We start from the raw sequence: 21,978 nt of genomic DNA on the forward strand, positions 1-21,978 counted from the left end.
TGGTGCACCATCTACTGTGTGTGTTTAATGGGAGTCTTGCACGTTATTAATAGCATTTACACAGGTATATGTGTGTAGGGGGAGGATTTAATCTATTCACTAATTTCACATATACATTGGTAACTTCTACACACTTCATTTATTCCCCCTTAAGGGAGCGCCATCCACCCCAATTTTTACTAAACTATATACTTTAGCCCCTTGTGGGTCTAACAGGGGAGGCTGCATACCTTTTTTTCCTTCTTCCTTTCTCTCTTCTTTGTCTCTTCCCCCCTTTTTAGATACATATTTTGCAACAGAATATTTCAATACTGTTCTTATACATAATTTTCAAGGACCAAAGCATATAATGGTTTGTTGTAAGCAAGTTCTACTCTTACAAATAGAAAAATCTGCATTTTAATGTCACATTGAGTTGGAATACAATTCAAGGGCAGAGAATAGAAAATAAAAATAAAAAACTGACAGACATACAAGTACTGGATTAAATATATTACAATTTGTTTTGTTATAATACATTGGATGCTATACAGTAGGAAGTTATAGCCTGGTAGATGAATTTCAAACCAATTTAAAGCACCATCACAAAAACAAAATCATTTAATATACTTAAACACTGCCAAAAAATTCTGAAATAACATAAGCATAAGAACTTGGCCTTGCATGGTTTGTGTTTTTTTAAAGTAAGGTATTAGTTTTAAACAGAACAATATAGTAAGTCTATGAAGCTTTGATCCCCACCTAGTGAAGAGATGGAAGCCAATAGGCTTCTAGCACATTACATATGGCTACACTATATCAATGAATATTGAAGCCATAATGAGCACTTTTGTTCCACACTGGCACAAGAATGAGTTTTTTAGAATTGCAGCTTCAACCGAACTATACAAATGCAAGTTCATTTTAGAAAAACTATAAACGAAAAAAAAAAAAGCATTTTGTCCTCCTAAAAGGTTGAACATAGGGAAAATGCCTCAAATGTAGTAGATGTACCAACCCTTGAAATAAAAATGTAAACTGAAATTAATTCATAATGTGAATCTTGTGCTGTAGCCGAATTTAATTACATTATTTTCATTTTTAAAGCAAAGAGCCATCCTAACCAAGCAAGCTGGCAGCTTGAAAAACTTCACAACCATGTTTATTTGTATGTATACAGACACTAAAATCCATTCATACACCATTCCTGTTAGGCATTTTGCATTTCTTTTCCAATTTTGTAACTAAGAATCTTGTTCCAGTCAATTTTCGTGCGTGTCACTGGCAGCTGACGACGTAAGGCTTTGAAAGTAGTGTCAGACATAGTCTGGTAGTTCTCACTGATTGCAGTCTAAGATGGGAAGAAACACAAGGGTTAAAATCATGGCGGTCAATGTACAGAAGAGGACCATGTTTGCAAAGGGGACTTTATACATTTATTTCATGGTAGTGTGTAGCAGTCAAGACAAAATGAATAAGCTTTATTTTTTTATCCCCCCGCCCCCAAAGAATACAAAATTTCATTCACGCACCAAGCCTTTTCTGTTTAGCGGTCATCTTGTCCCACTAGCGTTTCTACAGAGTGGATATGCTCGAGAAATATTAGTCTAAGAACTAACAAACTGAAACGTGCGCACACGTTTCCTAATAAACTCCAAGAAATGGATTTTACGATAAGTAAAAAAAAACAGTTTTCTTTTTCGTTTATAAAATCAATAGGCTTAAAATGATGATGTACGGCCTAATCCAACTAGGAATTGTGAACCAAGAAGCAGGTTGTCCCTTCCAGGGATCCTCATGAATGACAAAGAGGAAGTCAATCACTTAGAAGGAAAGCTGAGACAAACACGAACCGCTCGCACCACATCAAACATCTCCTTGAGATGTACTGCCGCAGGACAGAAAGGTAGATGCACAATGTCCTGGGTTAATGTAAATGAGAGAAACCACCTAAGGAAGAAGAGAAGCCTTAGGCAACAGGGATAACCTTGTCTATGTGTAGCATCAGAAAGAATGCTTTAGAAAGACAAGGCTGCTAATTCAAACTCGACTTACAGAGTTGAGGGCAACAAGCAAAGCTACCTTGTCAGAGTAGACAGGAATCTCTCTGATGGGTTCAAAAGGCAGTTTCTGAAGAAGTGAACAAACCAGGTTAAGGAGCCAAGTAGTCAACGTGGATGTACAGGTGGAACTATGACACCCTGTATTAAAGGATACACAAGAGAATGAGAGGCATAAAGCCCTTGAAAAAACTGCAAGAGCCAAGCTCTGAATTTTGAAGAGACCACTCCCTCTCTGTCCCAATTTTCTATGCCTGTAATGTGCTTGGTGGACAGGGGTGGCATGAAGTTCTAACAAAACCAGAATCTGGTCATCATCTCTGAGCTGCAAGACTTATGGTTCCTCTCCAATGATTGTTGTACAACAACACTGCAGTGGTGTTGTCCATCTGAATCTGGGTAAGAGGACTCTGCAGTTGCGGGTTCCAGCAATGAAGAGATAACCAAATCGCTCCAATATATCAATTGGGAGGGGACTTTCTTCCAGCACCAAGCCCCTGCATGAAAAAGGGTGTCCAGGACTCGCCCTCCCAAACAGCTTGATGCAACACTGGCAGACAAGGCCTGCATGGACTTGAAGAAAGACGTTTGTCTAGGTATCCCATCATGGGGATGCCCTGTAAACAAAGCAGGGTAAGTACAAGAGCAAACACCTTGGTGAAGCCCCAAGGTGCAATGGACAAACCGAAAAAAAAGGCCAACAGACTTGTAGGATTTACACACAAGAAATAGGGGATATACAAGCAGGCATCCTTAATATCTACAGAGGCTAGAAGGTCCCCTCGACAGAGGGAAGCAATGACTAACCTAACAGTTTCTACGTGGAAATGTTTTGCTCAAATGAAGACATTGGGAGTCTTTAGGTCTAGAATGGGGTAAATTACCTCTTTTGCTTGTAAACAGCGAGCAGGTTTGGATAGAAACACTGAATCTTTCTTGTTCCAAAACAGCAATGGCTCTGTTAGAGAGGAGTTTTGTCAAAACATGGAGATCTGCTAGTCTTTACAGGGATTTTGGCAGACTTAACGTATACAAATCTGTGAATTTCTGGGACAGGTAATCTATGAGAAGCTGGATTTTTTGGAGCTGATCATAGTCAGGGTCACCCCAGGGACGACAGAGGGTATGGTCCCTGAAATGAATAGAACGCATTACAGTCTCATATCTTGTCCTGAATATTGCAGCAGAGAACATGGGCATATGATTATTTGGGTCTGTGGACCAATATGACCGCAATTCATTCTTTTTTGTAATGTCCAAAAAAAGTTTTAATTTGGGAAACCATGATAGATTTCCACTCGAATGGCCTGCCAAGGTATGAATTTGAGTTGGGGGCGATGTATTGTCAGGCATAAATATTACTTTGGTCCATAATGTAATTGTAGAGGTCTTCAGTGAAAAAGCAGCTCAAATAAGTCAAGGGGTGTTGCCAAGTTTGCAGTTTCAACCTGATCCCTGGGGTGGGCTGTGAATGGGGGGATAACGGGTGCTACTGAATCTGGGCCAAGCACCTCTAGAGGGCTACTATGGACCCCTACAGGCCTACAAACGTTAGCCATCTCCCCAACTTGTACTGCAGTGCTGGTGTCTAAAAGGCCAGGATGTACAATGCCGCTGGTGCTTGCCAAATCACCATAAAGTGGTGTATCGCGAATACTTGCGTGCCCTGCTGCCTATGAGAATAATTTTGCATTTCTAGCACTTCAGCAACATGGGGTCAGGTACGCTTGATTTTTGCAGGGAACTCTTAATCGCCCTCTGAGCTAGCTGTCAGGGTGCCGCTACTTTCTACAGGTACATGTCCTGAGCCCGATTTGGGCAGTGAGACTTCCCCCTTTGCTTTCATCGGTCATGCTCAAAATCCTGTAGGGCTCCTCACTAGTGTACTTTTTTGGGATATTTTGGGCACTAAATTTACAGGTACCTAATGGAGACTAAGTGAAAAAGAGCTCCTGGCTAGCAATCAGGGACTGCTTGAGCACTAGAAATAAAGTGCTAGTGCTAGCAGAAATTAGGCCTGATCTTGAGAATGCTGCAGTTGTGTGGACAATGCATCAGAGGTGGTAGTGATCAGAAAAATTATACTGACATTGCACGTGCACTACTAAATGCAAGTGCTAGTAGTGAAGGGGGCTGATCCTAGCACTACTAAAACGCAAGTGCTAGTAGTGAAGGGAGCTGATCCTGCTAACGCTGAGTTTCTAGGGACACTAGTATAATTCTGTTCACGATCAAGATACTGATTCGTACAGACACTATACAAGCAATGGCGGGGATCAGAGACTTATAGTGTGACTACAATTGTGTGGCGGCAATCTAACGCTGACACTAGCTGACTCTGACACTATCTGACGTTGCAAGTGACACTAATAGTGATCAGCGATAAATACTGTACACCGACAATGTACTAATGGCACTGGTTGAGTGACAGGGCAATCAAAAGTTTAAAAGGTGCCTAACAAGTTTATGGAGGGCTGTGCTGTGATTGGCTACAGCCGATCAGCAGGTTCATGGCTAAAATCATTGACCAAAACCTGCAGACAAATTTGTGCTGTAGCCAAATACAGCATGCACACCCCGAATACAGAAGAAAGGCTGCGATGTACAGGTACGTTGCAGAGTCTGCACCTGCCGCACACACGCAGTATATTTACTGTGAGTGGTCCACGGGTGGTTAAAGAAATATGGTTGTATTTTGATTTTTTTCCAGTACCAAAATCTTAAAGCTATAATTGAGACATACCTGGTATTCATTTTCAGCATCCTCTATAATTTTTATGAACTCCTTTGCAGTCTGAATTTCATTCTGAAAGATACATTATATCAAAATGTCACAATCATCATCCCATGGTCCAATTTTCTTGGAGCAGCACTTTATTACGACAGCCAAGCATTCATGAAATACAAAGGGAAGTGTTGACATGCAGACAAATTACCAAGCACTATAGTATGATCAAAATCTATTTCAATATATAATAATACAGGCATCCTGCTTTATGTACCCTCACTTTACATACACATTGGCAGCTATAGGAAATCTTGGTCAGCTTGACATGGTACTGCTCCCGAACAATAAGTGAAAGGAACACCAAACTTGGGAAGCACTGAGAGGGGACACAGGACTACAACATATCCGATTTTGGGGTCAGCCAGCTTGCCTAGGTAATCTTTCATGTCATAGTCCTGGGTCCCCTTAACATGCTCCCCAAGTTTGGTGTCCCTGTCACTTGTGGTTCAGGAGCAGTGCAGATTTCCCATAGGGCTAGAGCATTTACATGCATTGAGAAATAAAAAAAAAAAAAAAAAGGTATTGCGTTACTTCAAGTACATTTTCGTTTTACATACATGCTCTGGTCCCATTGTGTACTTAAATGAGGGGTATGCCTGTATGTTGCAACAATCGTGCATGTATGCAAGACCCATTTTTATCTTGCAGCCCTGGAGTGGAGAATTCAGGAAAGCAACATGAAAAGTGATCCATAGCAGCTAATTATCAATTTTTTTTATTCCAAAGTAATAGTATATATAAACAATTCAAGTAAACATACACTACAAACTGCGCTATTGTTGAGCGAAAACATATAAATAAAAATCATGCGGCCAACTACGCACAAAAGGGATTAGACAGAGAGGTATAGAGTCTGTGAAGTGATCAGGAAAATGTCCATAAGTGATAATACAGCTGAATCACAGTGTGCGCCTTCCACCGGTCAGTAGGACTTCACCCTGTGTTGACACTCTCCCCCTAGGGGGTCAAACTCACCAAATATGCAAGTTAAAAAAGCCTCCAAGAGAAAAAGATCTCCTTAGCACATCTCTCTCAGTACCACTCCAGGGGGTTCAGGGGGGGTCACAACTCCTGTATAGCAGTAGTTGGTGATGGGCGACCAATTGGTGTTTCCACACCAATTGGATGCTGCTTGGGCCTGGATAGAAGTCACTTTCAGCCCATTGATGGTGTCTGATAATGGGAAATTGCAGTTATTTGATGAGTCCCTCAGATGAATTGTGGAAGAGTCGAGACCAAGTGCTTGTAGCTCACATTTACTGACTGTGACTGTAATTGCACTGTTGTCACAGATGACCGTAGGGTGGAAATCAGAAAGTTACAAAGTTCCACAGCCAAAGACTGAGCACCCATAACTGCAATTTCCCATTATCAGACACCATCAATGGGCTGAAAGTGACTTCTATCCAGGCCCAAGCAGCATCCAATTGGTGTGGAAACACCAATTGGTCGCCCGTCACCAACTACTGCTATACAGGAGTTGTGACCCCCCCTGAACCCCCTGGAGTGGTACTGAGAGAGATGTGCTAAGGAGATCTTTTTCTCTTGGAGGCTTTTTTAACTTGCATATTTGGTGAGTTTGACCCCCTAGGGGGAGAGTGTCAACACAGGGTGAAGTCCTACTGACCGGTGGAAGGCGCACACTGTGATTCAGCTGTATTATCACTTATGGACATTTTCCTGATCACTTCACAGACTCTATACCTCTCTGTCTAATCACTTTTGTGCGTAGTTGGCCGCATGATTTTTATTTATATGTTTTCGCTCAACAATAGCGCTGTTTGTAGTGTATGTTTACTTGAATTGTTTATATATACTATTACTTTGCAATTTTATGTTTTTTTTTTAAACGGCTGCTGCTTCTTGGAACACTTAGTGTAGAAACTGAGTGTTTATACCTCCCCCATTCTCTAGTTCTACTCTCTCACTTTTGGACATTAATCTATCCATTTGGCGCTGAGCGGTGTGCTGCAGGCCCGAGCAAACCTTTCCTGTCACAATTTTTTTTATTCGTTTGATTTTAAATTCTGAACAAATGTTCTAGATTGCCACAGTGCAATGTTTTAAAGTGGTTGTAAACCTTTCAAATGAAAAAACAAAAGCAAATCTCATATAAAGTATACGTTCCTCAATCCATGACACCTAGTGTGGATTCTGGCTGCTCTCTATCTGCATGTGTCACTTCTGTTAGTTTTCTACTCAGGTGTCAGATTACACTCAGCTCTGTGCTGTTGTCATTTCAGTGGGTTTCTCAAAAGGTTTATGCCATTCTCAGACATTTTTTATTCTGGTTGTGTGGAAAAAACTAAACCACCCTTGTAAATACATTACTAAATTAACCGCTTGCCTACCGCCTGTTTGACAGTGGCAGAATGGCGCTCCTGCGTGAATCGCAGTAGCTGTATGGCGGCCGCTTTAAGGGGTATAAGGGGGCACACGCGCCTGCCGCTTCACTGAAAAGCCGATGCGCGTGCCCAGTGGCCGCGACTTGAGCATTTTCCTCATGCCGCTGCCTGTGATCGTTGATGCCAATCTGCTGTCCTGACCTAGGATCCTTTGTGGCTGTCCAAGGAGATGTACCCTTCTAGCCAGCTGGTTTAAAAGCCTTTGCGACTTGGGTGGCATAAGCCTCCCCAAGTCACCATCATCTGGTAAGCCTCCTAAGATCCTTGGTGGTGGCTCCTTTTCTATCCTAGTCTCTCTTGAAGCGTTGATGTTTACGAATACTTGTTCTGGTGTTCGGGGATTTCTTTTTCATCTTTGGACTTTAACATATATCAGTTTTCACTAATTTAAGCTTGGACTGCTGCCTTTATTTTGATAATATATTTTTAGTTGTGCATTTTTGGAATTTCTTCACTGATTTATTATTTTTGTTTGATATAGAGATTCTGACATGGGTTTCATTATTTGTAAGTCTATTTAGGTTTTATAGCGCTACACTTTCTTATTCACATTCGTATGTTGTACAATCGATGTGTGCAACAGTGTGGCTATATTTACACTCTGGAAAATAGTGAATAGCATTTTAGTCAGCCTGCTACCATACAAGGATCTAAGTTGGAGGGATATTCTCACTATATTAATAAAAACACAGAACTTTATGCCATGTGCTCTGGATGGGTGAAGAAAATACTTACAGACACCGTTAGGGATTCTTCAACGTCTTTATGGCTCACTAACTGTACATTTCCGTCTTCATAATAATGGACCTATGTAAAATATACAAGATTTTATTACGCTGCAGAAAATACTACCTTGTCAAATGATTTAACCACTTAAGGACCAAGCCCATTTCTGACACTTGCTGTTTAAAAGTTAAAAATCAGTATTTTTTGCTAGAAAATTACTTAGACTTTCCAAACATTATATATAATTTTTTAGCAAAGACCTTAGAGAATAACATGGCGGTCGTTGCAATATTTTGTCACAGTATTGACATATGTATTTGCGTAGCGGTCTTTCAAGCGCATTTGGTTTGGAAAAAATACACTTCACTGAATTTACAAAACAGTAAAGTTAGCCCTTTTTTTGCATATTGTGAAAGATGTTATGTTGAGTAAATGGATACATTTACGCTTTAAAATTGACAAACTACAGTACTTAAAAATCTCCATATGCGACGTTTACATTTTTTTTCACGGTTACCAGTTTAGAGTTACAGAGGAGCTCTTTTGCTAGAACTATTGCTCTTGTGCTAACGTTCATGGCGATTCATCACGTGTGATTTGAACACAGTTTACATTTGCGACTTACAAATGCATTTTCTTTGATGCGTGAGCACGCAGGGACAGGGGCACTTAATTCTTATTTTTAACTTTTTCCTTTAAAACAAAATTATGATCACTTTTATTGCTGTCACAAGGAATGTAAACATACCATGTGACAGTAATAGGCAGTGAAAGGTACTCTTTATGGAGGGACCTGGGGTCTAAACTCCTCCTCTGCACTTGAAAATATAAAAAAAACCCCCTCAGCGTTTTTGAATACTTTAGATTTTTTTAAATCGGCGTCGTTGGCTGCTGAGTAAACCAGAAGTGACGTTGTGACGTCGCTTCTGGGTTACTACATCGAAGACCTGATCGAAGCAGATTCCGGCTTTGTTCGGGACTCCGGCCAGCCACCGGACGTGCCGGCTGTTCGCTCGGGTCTCCCGGTGGGATGGAAGACCGGGGCGGAGCGGCAGGCGCGATTTTGCGTGAAGTGGTTAATGAATGGTATCACAGGCTACAATGTTAACCAATCAGTAAGCAACTAATGCTATTCAGGAAACACCAACACTGTTAAGGTTAGGATGTTCACTTAATTTACAATAATCCAAGTTATGTGCTTTCTACTGCAATAAGAAAGCACTTGATATGCAATTTGGGAGTGTACATTCTGAAGCCTTATCTGTATGGCTTTCTCTTTACTTTGTGTATCGCCAATCATATTCAAATTTTTTGGTTGAACTCCAGTGCAATATTGCCCTGGTGAAAAACATTTAACCACTTTACATCCCACGCATAGTAATATGACGGCTACAAAGTGGCTCTGTCATCCCGGGCGGCCATCATATGACATCCTCGGCTTCCCGGCCATCTAGGGGGCGCGCGCACACTGCGTCACTTGGGAGCCGATACGCGTGCCCGGTGGCAACGATGTCCGCCGGGCACCTACGATTGCTTATCACATAGCAGGGACGAGGAGACAGATCGTGTGTTCCTTGTATATAGGGACACCGATCGGTCACTTCCCACAGTCAGTCCCCTCCCCCCACAGTTAGAATCACTCCTTAGGTAACACATTTAACCCCTTGATTGCCCCCTAGTGTTAACCCCTTCCCTGCCAGCGACATTTATACAGTAATCAGTGCGTATTTAAAGCACTGATCGCTGTATAATTGTCAATGGTCCCAAAAAAGTTTCAAGAGTGTCCGATATGTCCGCCGCAATATCACAGTCCTGACAAAAAACGTGCCATAAATCTATCCCCTACTTTGTAGACGCTATAACTTTTGCACAAACCAATCAATATACGCTTATTGCAATTTTTTTTTACCAAAAATATGTAGAAGAATATATATATATCAGCCTAAACTGAGGAAGAATTTTTTTAAAAATTGGGATATTATAGCAAAACATATTGTTTTTTTTTTTTCAAAATTGTCGCTCTTTTTGTTTATAGTGCAAAAAATAAAAACCGCAGAGGTGATCAAATACCACCAAAAGAAAGGGGAAAAAAATATCAAAATTTCATTTGGGTACAGTGTTGCATGACCGTGCAATGGTCATTCAAAATGTTACAGCGCTGAAAGCTGAAAATTGGCCTGGGCAGGAAGGGGGTAAAAATGTCCTGTATTGAAGTGGTTAATTAAGGGAAATGCTGCAGAACCTGCATTAAAATCAAGGTTAATTTTTAAATAGTGTAAAACTATTAGTGAAATGAGAACACTATGCAATCCCACTGGTTAAACAACATCCTAACATTCTTACTCACATATAAGTACACAGGAAAAAAAAAATGGATAAAATGGACTTCATTGAATGTAAGATGGTTTACCACCACAGAAAGTAAAAATTGTGAAATACCTGAATTTTTAAAAGTCCCACCACCTTTGTAGTAGATTGTGTTATGGTAAATTTCCATTCTGACCTCCAGCGTCCATTCCTGGAAAACAAAATTTGGCAACAAATTGTTTCATACTGCACTACTGTTCAAACAAAAGGACTACAATACATTAGTAGACGATTGCCTTACTGCATGCAGGAATTAAACTGTGAATAGAAACACAGAAACAGAGCGATGGCACAAAAAGACCAAGTGGTCTATCGAGTCTGCCCAGTTTTTTTTTGTCAAGATCTATGTTTGCTCCAAGAATGTTAACATTTTATTAATTGGTGACGGACTCACTGCTTCTGCACTGATTACTGTATAAATGTCACTGGCAGGGAAGGGGTTAACACTAGGGGTCAATCAAGGGGTTAGATGTGTTACCTAGGGAGCAATTCTAATTGTGGGGGGAGGGGACTGACTGGGGGAGGTGACCGATTGGTGTCCCTATATACAAGGAACACACGATCTGTCTCCTTTCCCCAGAGAGGCCCATCTCAAGCTCTTCAGGAATTGGTCTTTTGACTCTACATGCAAACTGACGACAATGGTAACTGACTCCTCCTAAGTAGTGTGTGAACACTCCTCTCTAACTGCATTACTTTGCCCTGTCTCTACCAAGGAATGCTCATTAACCTCATCTACTAGGGTCCACCTGCTCATCTATGCAAATTAGAGGGACTTGAACTGCCAACTTCCCAGTATACCCCAAATGGCGATACTAGAGGCCTTCTTGCATATACAATGCACCCATTACCAGGGTGGGGTGTGCGCCCCCCCCCCCATTTTTCTTTTGTCTCTCTTTTCCAGGTTGGAGCACTATGGACAGGCTCACTAAACAAATGCAGATGGAGGTCATGGACCCATCACACACTGCTGGCGGGGGGAAAGTATTTGTTTGACTATTGTAGTTACAATAACCTTTTTAGGACCTGTTGGGCTTTGAGAGGGTCAGGTAAGGTAGATGTCGGATCCTAGATTCCATACTACCTTAACTCATCCATTACTTTGTTATGCCTTTTACTTTTAATGATGCTTCTACATTTAGACGTCTCCCTAACCTCCTCAGAGGGCTCATCGACTACTCGTACACCTGACACAGGCCATGTACAGCGGATCCCAACTCTGAGAGATACTCTCTGAATTACCACTAAGACGGCCAAAGGTCGCTTCTCTGCCTTTTGGCTAAGATCAAGTGTAGTATCTGTTCTTATCAGTTTCCAGGAGGTGGCGCTTGCTTCCGTCCCTGATCCATGGCGAGATGGAGATGGGATAGCGGTTGCTATGCAAAACCTGCTGGAGTAAAAGGTGACCCGGAGCGGTTTGTAGCCGAAAGGGAAGCCTTCTGATGGGGATGGAGAACCACGGGGTCTGATCCGGAGGGTCGGGACCCTGGCCTTCTGGCCTGGATTGGGGCAGCTCTAGCTCCGGACAGTTATTCGGGAGAGAACGCTGGCTCTCCTTTCTCCCACCGGGGGAGCGGCCAGTATTTCCCGAATGTAATTAGGTAGGAGGGACGGAACGACGGTGGGGCCTGATGGTGAAGGGCTCTCACCAAGATTCCAGAACTCCATGCCTTCCTGCCTGGGGTGGGGGCTGCTGTGGTCTGGGTTGGTGGCCAGGGTTGGTCTTGAAAGCCTATGGAGTATGTGCCCCTGGAGTGGCAGTCCAGGGGTGCCATAAAATCACTGTGAGTGGCAGTCACTTTGATTTGAGGCACCACGGTCACTGCACCATAAAAACACGCTTTTTTAGCACCTGCCTCTTTGGCTGGGCCTTTTGGCTGGGACCAGAGGAATTTTTTTTTCCTGGCCAGAGGGCCTGGTCATTGTTTTACACAATGGCCACCTTTTTCACTCTCCTCTCCACTATCCCCTCCCCACTTTCTTTTATTTATTTTCTTTTGATTGAAACCTATGTTTGTCACGTCTTGCACACGTTTGTCTCACTGTGTGGCGAGTAAGGACGGGTCCTCGGGCCAGTCCTGAAAGTCTTGGGAAGGGGTGGACATGGCCTTCTGGCTTAGTTCGCCCTATCTCATGGGATCTCCCTTCGGGGGAGCCCCACCTAGTACTTGAGTGGGTTCTGTGTCGGCAGACCCCCCAGAGAACGTGGTCTGTCTGGTTTCGGCCAGATAGACCATTGTAAAGTACCTTTGTCCCCGTCTGGAGCCTAACGCCCTGGGGGATCAGGGAATTGGCACGTCTGTGTACCCGTTGCACTTTTTTGTGACCAACCGGGTGAAGTTTTTTGGGTGTGTTATGCACGCCATAGGCTTTCAGACTAAGAGACGGCCGATAATTTTAAAGGGATACCTGGGTACCCTGCACACTTACGGTTCTATTCCCCTGTAATTACCCTGAGAGTCCATATCTTGAGTAAGCAGCAATTAGATGCTGATCCTTTGTATGCTATATTGTATGGACCACCTATTCTGTGAAATTATCTTTTCATTGTATGTCACATACCACTAAATAAAGAATTAAATTAAAAAAAAGGGAGCAGGGACATGAAGCTCTGCCCACCAAACATCCAGCACTGCTACCAAACTACTTATTCCGCCCTGGTGAGTGACATAGGCCACCACTGTGGCCCCCTTCAATTGGTCATCCCTAAAGATGCTCCAGCCAACAGAAAAGACCAAACCCGATCACCTGTAGCTCCAGGACATTGATAGCCAACTGAGAGTCCTGCTCATCCGGAGGCCCTGGGATGGCTGCTGATCTGTCACCCCCCCAAGCAATGAAGAGGAACGAACAATGCCATCAGCGAAGGGAGGACTTGACTGACTGTCTCACATCAATCTGTCTTGCCAACGATGAAGGGGACCTGTCCCATAGAGATAGAATTGCCTTCGGCAGAACTTAAGTGTGGAACTGCACATGTGGAACCTCCTTGCAGGTGAAAAACGTGAGGCCCAAAGCCTGCAAGCAGAAACGTAGAGTGGACACATGTTCGTTGGCCTCGCATGGGAAAATTCTCTTTGAAAAGAGGGGGGCACGATGTGACGGAAGGGGCAGCAGTAGGTTTAAAAGCTCCATTTTTGCTGCCTGCAGCTGTTGGAGGGACACCAGAGCAAAAAGGGGCATGTAAGAGGTTGGTGACACAGGCATTCCCTTGGCACATTTACTAAAAGCATCAGGCTGAGCGTTAATAGCAGCGGCAGTTGCTGGACTATTGTGCAAGCAGTGCGATTTCTTCTGGTGGTACCTCTGCATTTATGCATCAGGCTATGGTCAGAAGGGGAGGTAGAAACACCCCAAAAAAGGGCTAAAAGGGTCTCCCGCAAGCTCTGAAAAGCCTAAAACTCATCTCTACAATGGCATCCTCCCCTGAGAGTTCTGGGGTGGCTGGTTAGAGTGAGCCATCGGGGGCCATGAAATGTTTGCAACTGATTCCAACACTGCAGCCCCTGTCTATATTACTAAATGCAAAAAGGTTTTTTTCCCCTCAGCCATGATAAGATTGGAAGAAAGGTTAGCAGCTTTAAATCGCATCCCAGAGTGGGATAAAATGCGATTGGTTCCCTTCCATTACTCAGGACACTCAAACTGAGGATCTGGGGGCAGGAAAAATAGGATTTTTTATAACAGCTTACCTGTAAAATCCTTTTCTTTTGATGTACATCACGGGACACAGAGCCACAGTAATAACTGATGGGTTATAGGGTATCACTAGGTGATTGGACACTGGCACACCCTAACCAGGAAGTTCAACCCCCTTTATAATCCCTCCCCCTACAGGGATACCTCAGTTTTGTAGAAAAGCAATATAAGTGTATTAGAAGAGGGGTGGGACCTCTGTGTCCCGTGATGTACATCAAAAGAAAAGGATTTTACAGGTAAGCTGTTATAAAAAATCCTATTTTCTTTCTCGTACATCACGGGACACAGAGCCACAGTAATAACTGATGGGATGTCCCAGAGCAATGCTATCTGAGGGGAGGGGAACCACAACCAAGTAGGGTGCAATCAGACCTGAGGACCCTGTACCGCTGCCTGCAGCACACTACGCCCAAAGGCGATATCCTCATGCCTTCCCACATCCACCTGATAAAATCTGGTGAATGTATGGACTGAAGACCAGGTTGCGGCCTTGAAGATTTGAGCCATAGAGGCCCGGTGATGCACTGCCCAAGAAGCACCAATAGCTCTTGTAGAATGTGCCTTGATCTGAAATGGAGGAATCTTCTGTTTCAAATCGTAAGCTTGAATAATCATATGTCGAAACCATTTAGAAATGGTAGCCTTTGACGTTGCCTGTCCTCTATTGGGACCCTCTGGCAGCACGAACAAAACATCCATTTTGCGAATCTGAGCCGTTGCTTCCCGATAGGCCTTGACTGCTCTTACTACATCCAAAGAATGCAGTGACCTTTCTTCCGAAGAACAGGAATCTGGAAAAAAGGAAGGCAGAACAATATCTTGGTTTAGATGAAAATCTGAAACCACCTTCGGTAAAAAACTAGGATACCACTCTATCCTTGTGTACAATCAAATAAGGTTTTTTACAGGAAAGAGCTGCTAATTCTGATACTCTTCTAGCAGAAGAAATGGCTACCAGAAAAATTAACTTTCTTGTCAACAAGACCAAATTAATCTAACGTATTGGTTCAAAAGACTGTTTCTGTAAAACAGACAGAACCAAATTTAAGTCCAAGGGGTCTAGGGGCGCCTTAACCGGAGGATTAAGACGCGTCACCCCCTGCAAAAAATTTCGGACCAAAGAATGTGAAGCAAGTGGCCGTTGAAATAATACCGATAAGGCCGAGACCTGGCCCTTGATGGTACTCAAGGCTAGCTTCATCTCTAACCCCAATTGTAGAAAATCAAGAATTCTACCTATCACATATTTTCTGGGATGCCAACCCCTGGATTCACACCAGGATACATAAGCTTTCCAGACTCTATGATAAATTACCCTGGAAGCTGGCTTCCTTGCATTGATCAAGGAAGATATCACAGGACCTGAAAGCCCACGATTCTTCAGAATGTGGGTTTCAATAGCCAAACCGTCAAATTTAGCGTTTGTAAGGCAGGATGGAACACTGGACCTTGAGACAACAGGTCTGGGCGTAACGGTAGGGTCCATGGGGAACCCACCGTCATCCTTACTATTTCTGCATACCATGTCCTCCTGGGCCAGGCGGGAGCTACCAGAAGTACCGACTTCCTTTCCTGCCTGACCCTGCGAAGAAGTTACGGCAGTAGCAGAATAGGCGGGAATGCATAAATCAGTGAGAAACGATGCCACGGAATCACCAACGCATCCGTCCCGTATGCAAGAGGATCCTTTGTCCTTGCTACAAATCTGTCTATCTTTTTGTTGAATCTGGATGCAAAGAGATCTACATCTAGGACCCCCCATCTTTGGCATATGGCCCAAAAAGACGTCGGGATGCAGAGACCATTCCCCTGGGAGTAACTGCTGGCAACTTAAATAATCCGCCTGCCAGTTCTCTATCCCTGGAATGAAAACTGCCTATATGCATGGCACCTGCTTCTCTGCCCAGACTAAGATCTGGGTCACCTCTCTTTGAGCAGCTCGGCTCCTGGTGCCTCCCTGATGATTGATATAAGCCACTGCTGTGGCATTGTCAGACTGGATCCTGACTGGGCAACCCTGTAGCCTGAGAGTCCAGGCTTTTAGGGCTAGATATACCGCACGGATCTCCAGAATGTTGATGGGTAAGGTCCTCTCGGATTTGGACCATATCCCCTGGACCGCAGACTGTTCCAGAACTGCTCCCCAACCCGAAAGACTGGCATCCGTTGTTACCACCGTCTAGGTAACCGGTAGAAAGGATTTCCCCTTCTGCAGGTTTTCGGGTATTAACCACCAATTGAGGCTCTGACCCACAGCCTGAGACAGGTGCATCGGAAAGTCGAATGCCTGAACCTTCTTGTTCCAGGCCGACAGGATACTGTGTTGCAGCAGTCTTGAATGAAACTGAGCATAGGGAACTGCTTCGAATGAAGACACCATCTTTCCTAGCAGCCTCATACAAAGGCGGACAGAAGGACCCTTCTTGGTCCTGACTACCAGAATCAGCTCCCTTAAAGCAGTGATCTTTGTCTGAGGTAGAAATACTTTCTCCTGGCTTGTACCTATGATCAGACCCAAATACTCCAGTCTTCTTGCAGGTTTTAGGAAAGATTTTTTCTAGGTTGAGAATCCAACCTAGGTGTTCCAGATACTTGACTGTGGTCCTCAAGCTCCCGTTCAAAGAGGCTACCGACCGGTCTATCAAGAGCAGGTCGTCTAGGTATGCTGTGACAGTTATACCATGAGCCCTTTATCTGGCCAGAGGAGGAGCCAAGATCTTTGTAAACACTCGAGGTGCAGTGGCTATCCTGAAAGGCAGAGCCACAAACTGGAAATGGCGCCCTCCTATCTCGAAGCGCAGAAACTTCTGTTGAGCAGGAAAAATGGGCACATGCAGATATGCATCTCTGATGTCTATCGATGCCAGAAATTCTTCTCCCTGCAGGATGGAGACTACTGTCCGAATTGATTCCATGCGGAAGGACCGAATCCTTAGGAATCGATTCAGAATGGGTCTGACATCCCCATTTGGCTTTAGGACCATAAAAAGGTTGGAATAGAACACCGATCCTTGATCCTTCGTGGGAACCACCATAATGACCTCTTGCGACAAAAGACGCTCTAACGCTAGAAGGAGCGACTGCTTTTTCTCTGGATCCCTGGGGACATTTGATCTGAGGAAACGAGGAGAGGGAAATTCTTGGAACTCCAGTTTGTAACCTAAGGTTACTGTGGAGATTACCTATCTGTCCTGGAAGTCCTCCTGCCAGAGCTTTGAGAACTGTAGCAGTCTTCCCCCCACTCGAGCGAGCGGGGGCGCCCCCTCATAAAGAGACCTTAGTGTCTTGTCTAGTAGACTTCTTCCCCCAGGACTTCTTTTGTCCCTGGGGTTGACTCTTGTTTCTTGACCCAGACGGAGGAGGCCACCGCGACTGCCTGGAGGCTGATGCCCCTGGCGCTGGGGAAAGAGTCCGTTTGAAAGAGGGACGCTTACTCTTTCTCTTAACAGGTAAAAGAGTGCTTTTCCCACTAGAGATCCTTTGGATATAGTTATTCAAGTCTTCTCCAAACACCCTTGCACCACGAAATGGAAACCCAGCCAGGAGCTTCTTACATGGTGCTTCAGCTGACCAATTTTTTAACCATAAGATTCTACGCATATGCACCAACCCAAGTGAAAGACGAGAGGTTTGCATGATAGAATCTCTGATGGCATCAACAGCAAAACATAAGGCCGCTGGAAGGTTAGCCAACCCCTGGGCCTGTGGTTCAGGTAAAACTTTGATGACCTTCTTAACATGGTCTCTTAAGTATTGACAGACTCCAATCGCTGCTACTGCAGGTTGAGCCACTGAACCTGCTAAGGCGAAAACATCCTTCAACAGGGATTCCATCTTTTTATCCACAGGATCCCTGAGCATCTGAGCATTGTCTACAGGACAAGTCAGACTTTTATTTACGGAGGAAATGGCGGCATCAACGGCCGGTATTCCCCACATCTTAATAAACTTTTCTTCCATAGGATAAAGTGTTGAAAACTTTTTCGGTGGAAAAAAACGTTTATCTGGTTGATCCCACTCAGAATAAAGGAGCTTTTCAAGTAAATTAGTGCCGTTTGAGGAGGCTTCAGTGACCCCAAAGAAGAAGAGGGTTCTTTAACTGCTTCAGATACGGGCAATTTAAATGTGGAGCGGACCAATCCAGCAAGGATCTGCACTAAGACTTTCTCATCCTGAGAAGCTGAAGAGGGCCCTTCTCCACCTGATTCCTCAGAAGAGGAATCATCCGTCCCATCCTGATCCTCTGAAAGGGATTCTTCTCCCTTATCCCAGAGCTCCTCTGCCTGAGGGTCCTGGGTAGCAGAGGAAAGCCTAGTGCGTTTTCTTCCACTGAGTGAAGATGTAATCACGGCCATTAATCTTTCCTCTAAACCATTAATGGTTGAGGAGAAAACCTCCTGTGTAATGTATACAGGGGCTGAAGTGCCAGAAGCAGGTGTAGCCCCTGACCCCAACGGCTCTCTCTGGCTAGCCGTCCCTGGCCCCTCAGGGGGGGAGGATGCTGCAGACAGGGGGCCCTCAGAACCCGAAGAAGATCCCCTAGAGTCTCTGGTTCTTGGGGTTTTTGAACCTCTTCTACCCATAGTGCAAAGCAACAAGGTGGAGGTATCACAAAATGAACACTGACTGCTGAGTGATGTAGTCTTAGCAACAACCCTGCTACCAATGCCCAGTCTAGTGTTTCCTTAATAAATGCTGCCTAGGAGAATGCCTGTGTCCCACCTTACATGCGACCGTCAGCTCTGTGTCCCTCCAAAAGGCTGTGTGCACCTGTAAAGTGTGCCTTTTATAGCCTTGCAGCTGGCAATGTGGGTGTCTAAGCACGCTGGACGCCGCGCTGATGCTCCCCCCCCCCCCCCTCGTTTTCAAACAAACGTGCGCTTCCCGCGCGAGCCGACCCTCTGGGTTAGGCGTGGAGGAAAGGCTGGGGGTGGGGAAGGAAGGAGAGAGGCCTGCAGTGATGGGGCCTGCATGTGGCAATGGCGGCGGCGATAGTGCGGTATACTACCACCTTACAGACCACCTGCGGCCTTCCCCTATTCTGGGGGGAATATCCAGAGGAGAGCCCCCATCCCATCCTACCTGGAGCTCAGCTGGAGGAGCTTGTGCAGCGTGAACATCGAGACAGTTAGCGTGAGAAGGTATGTGCTCCTGGCAGCCCCCGGTGGCGACAATTGGCATAGAATGCATTTACTTAAAGGAGAAACCTACTAGAAATAAAAAATTCTGTGGAATCTCCCTTACCTTATCCAGCCGCAGGGTTCTGTTATACAGACCCAATCTTCACCTCTCACGGTGGGCTCCTTTTGGAAAAACCTTCAGAGACTAGGGCCCCCTACCGATAGGGGGATCCGCAGTTCTGGGCCTGTAAAGCACCCGGCCAGAAATAAGGCTAGAAAAAACAATTTTCTGAAATGCGGGGTCCAGCTCTCTAAAAAGAGTAAGTGTTACAGGTAAAACCTTGTTTCTTCGGACACAAGGCCCGGGTACCATCCAATTCGGCCTAGAAAGGACACTTTGAAATGGACCTGGTTCGCCTGGCTTGCCCCAGTATAGGATATAGGATATTCCCTTTGGAGCTCAGCACAGGACATCTTTACACGTCCAACACTTAAGACACTGGCAAAAAAACTGAGGTATCCCTGTAGGGGGAGGGATTATATAGGGGGTTGAACTTCCTGGTTAGGGTGTACCAGTGTCCAATCACCTAGTGATACCCTATAACCCATCAGATATTACTGTGGCTCTGTGTCCCGTGATGTACGAGAAAGAAAGATTATTTTCTCTCAGGGGACTGTGAAGAGGCTGATGACTCCTCTTCTGAGGGGTCAAATGCGGATGGATCAGCTTCACAATCCGAGATTGTGGGTGCAATTTCTTACTGAATTGGTCCACTCCACATTTATGCTACCCTTAACTGAGTGTTCACTTCTTGTTTGGGTTCGCTAAAACCTCCTCAAGTTGCGCATGCCTTTCCGGTCCATTCATTGCTAGAAAGACTTATGTATTCTGAGTGGGATCACCCAGATAAGCATTTTTTTCCCTCCTAAAAAGTTTTCACACTTTATCCTATGGAGGAAAAAATTTACTAAGGATACCAGCAATTGACGCTGCTATATCTTCTGAATAAAAGTTTGGACTTTTCCGGTAGACAATGCTCAAATGCTTAGTTTGGAATTCCTATTAAAAAAACATTGTTTTCTCTGGCAGGTTGAGTGTCTCAGCCTGTGTTGACAGTATTTGTTATATGTCAATCCTTGAGAGACCAGTTTAAACAGGTGCTCAAGGTTATCTCTGTTCAGCAGGCCCACGATCTGGCAAGCTCCTAGTAGCTTTATGTTTGCAATAGACACTATGAGAGATTCTCTTTCAGGCCTCACGCCTTTCGCTGGCTGGTACATGTGAAATATTTTATTACACGAATGTATAGAATACTATGGTTGAAAAATTGGTCAGCCGAAGCATCATGCAAAAAACTCCTGGCTAGTAGGTTTTCCTTTCTGCGGTGAAATGGCTGTTTGGGATGTTTTGGACAATACATCCAAAGAATGTCTAGTGGAAAAAGTACCCCTTTGCCATTTAAGAAAAGGAGTAAATTTATTTCATTTAAACAAGCTCCTTCTCCAGTGCCAGGGGCATCAGCCTCCAGGCAGTCATGACGGCTTCTGCTGTCAAGTTCAAGAGGTAATCCTCAGGGACAACCCCAGGGACAAAAGAAGTCTTGGGGGAGGAAACCTACAAAACAAAATACTAAAGCCTCCTTATGACTGGGTGCCCCCGCTCGCTCGAGTGGGGGGGGGGGGGGGGACTTTTGCAGTTCTCAAGGGTCTGGCAGAAAGGGTGTCGAGACAGATGGGTGGCTTCTTCAATAACTCTAGGGTACAAACTGGAGTTCCAAGAGTTCCTGTCTCCTCGTTTTCTCAGATCAAATGTTCCTAAGGATCCAGAGAAAAAGAAGTGTCTCTTTCTAGCATTAGACCATCTTTTGGCAAAAAGTGGTCATGGTGGTCCCCATGAAACACCAGGGGTTGGGGTTTTATTCAAACCTTTTTTCACGGCAAAACCGAATGGAGATGTCAAACCCATTCTGGATCTCAAGAATCTAAACCGGTTCCTGAATATCCGCTCTTTCGCATTGGAGTCAATCCAATCAGTTGTCTCCATCCTACGAGGAGAACTTTTGACGTCAATCGACACATCAAGGGTGCATACCTCCATGGGCCTATTTCCCCGCTTACTAGAAATATCTACTTTTTAAGGTAGAAAATCTTAATTTTCAGTTTGTAGCTCTGCTTTTCGGTCTAGCTACTGCACCTTGAGTGTTCACAAAGGTTCTGGCCCCTCCTCTAGCCAGATTAAGGGCCCAAGGTATAACGATTATAGCTTACCTAGATAATCTGCTCTTGATAGACCAGTCGGCAGCCCGCTTAGACCAAAGTATGGTCACCATACAGTGAACTACCTGGGATATTTAGGTTGGATTCTCAACCTAGAGAAAGATCAGCGCTATAAAAGGAACTGATTCAGGTGGTCATGGCAAAGAAGAATCCTTTGATTCGGCTTTGCATGAGGTTGTTGGGAAAGATGGTGGCTTTGTTCGAGGCCATTCCTTATGCTCAGTTTCATTCGAGGCTGCTGCAAAACAGTATCCTATTGGCTTGGAACAAGAAGGTCCAAGCTTTAGATTTTCCAGTGTGTCTGACTCCAAAGGTACACCGGAGCCTCAGTATGTGGTTGATAACCAAAAATCTGCAAAAGGGAAAATCCTTCCCACTAGTTACCTGGAACGTGGTAACAACATACGCCAACCTTTTTTTAGGTTGGGGAGCAGTCCTGGAAGAGGCAACTGTTCAAGAGAAGTGGTCCAGATCAGAAATGACCTTGCCCATTAACATTCTAGAGATTCGGGCAGAGCGCTTGGCCCTGAGGGCCTGGACGTTTAGTTTACAGAGCT

The 21,978-nt window shown here is 44.4% G+C and overlaps 1 protein-coding gene, 1 long non-coding RNA gene and 1 pseudogene across 2 annotated transcripts in view; 1 reads left to right on the forward strand and 2 right to left on the reverse strand.

Moving 5' to 3' along the window:
• Positions 1-383: 383 nt before the first annotated feature.
• The window catches only part of LOC141131965 (F-actin-capping protein subunit alpha-2-like), a 57,054-nt gene continuing 35,459 nt past the window's right edge, over positions 384-21,978 (reverse strand). The window contains exons 7-10 of the mRNA XM_073619838.1: positions 10,398-10,476; positions 7,968-8,039; positions 4,783-4,845; positions 384-1,330 (exon numbers count right to left, since the gene is read on the reverse strand). Coding sequence (XP_073475939.1) covers positions 1,190-1,330; positions 4,783-4,845; positions 7,968-8,039; positions 10,398-10,476 — 355 coding nt within the window. The 3' untranslated portion in view covers positions 384-1,189. The remainder of the gene's footprint in view (positions 1,331-4,782; positions 4,846-7,967; positions 8,040-10,397; positions 10,477-21,978) is intronic.
• Positions 11,205-20,688, reverse strand: LOC141131966 (uncharacterized). Its single transcript, XR_012242845.1, has 2 exons — positions 15,949-20,688; positions 11,205-15,915 (listed from the first exon to the last, which is right to left on the reverse strand). It is a non-coding gene; the product is annotated as an uncharacterized lncRNA (long non-coding RNA).
• On the forward strand, positions 11,585-11,717 carry LOC141135835 (U2 spliceosomal RNA; annotated as a pseudogene).

The sequence above is a fragment of the Aquarana catesbeiana genome, linkage group LG03 (genome assembly GCF_042186555.1).
Source record: "Aquarana catesbeiana isolate 2022-GZ linkage group LG03, ASM4218655v1, whole genome shotgun sequence".
Classification (NCBI taxonomy): Eukaryota; Metazoa; Chordata; class Amphibia; order Anura; family Ranidae; genus Aquarana; species Aquarana catesbeiana.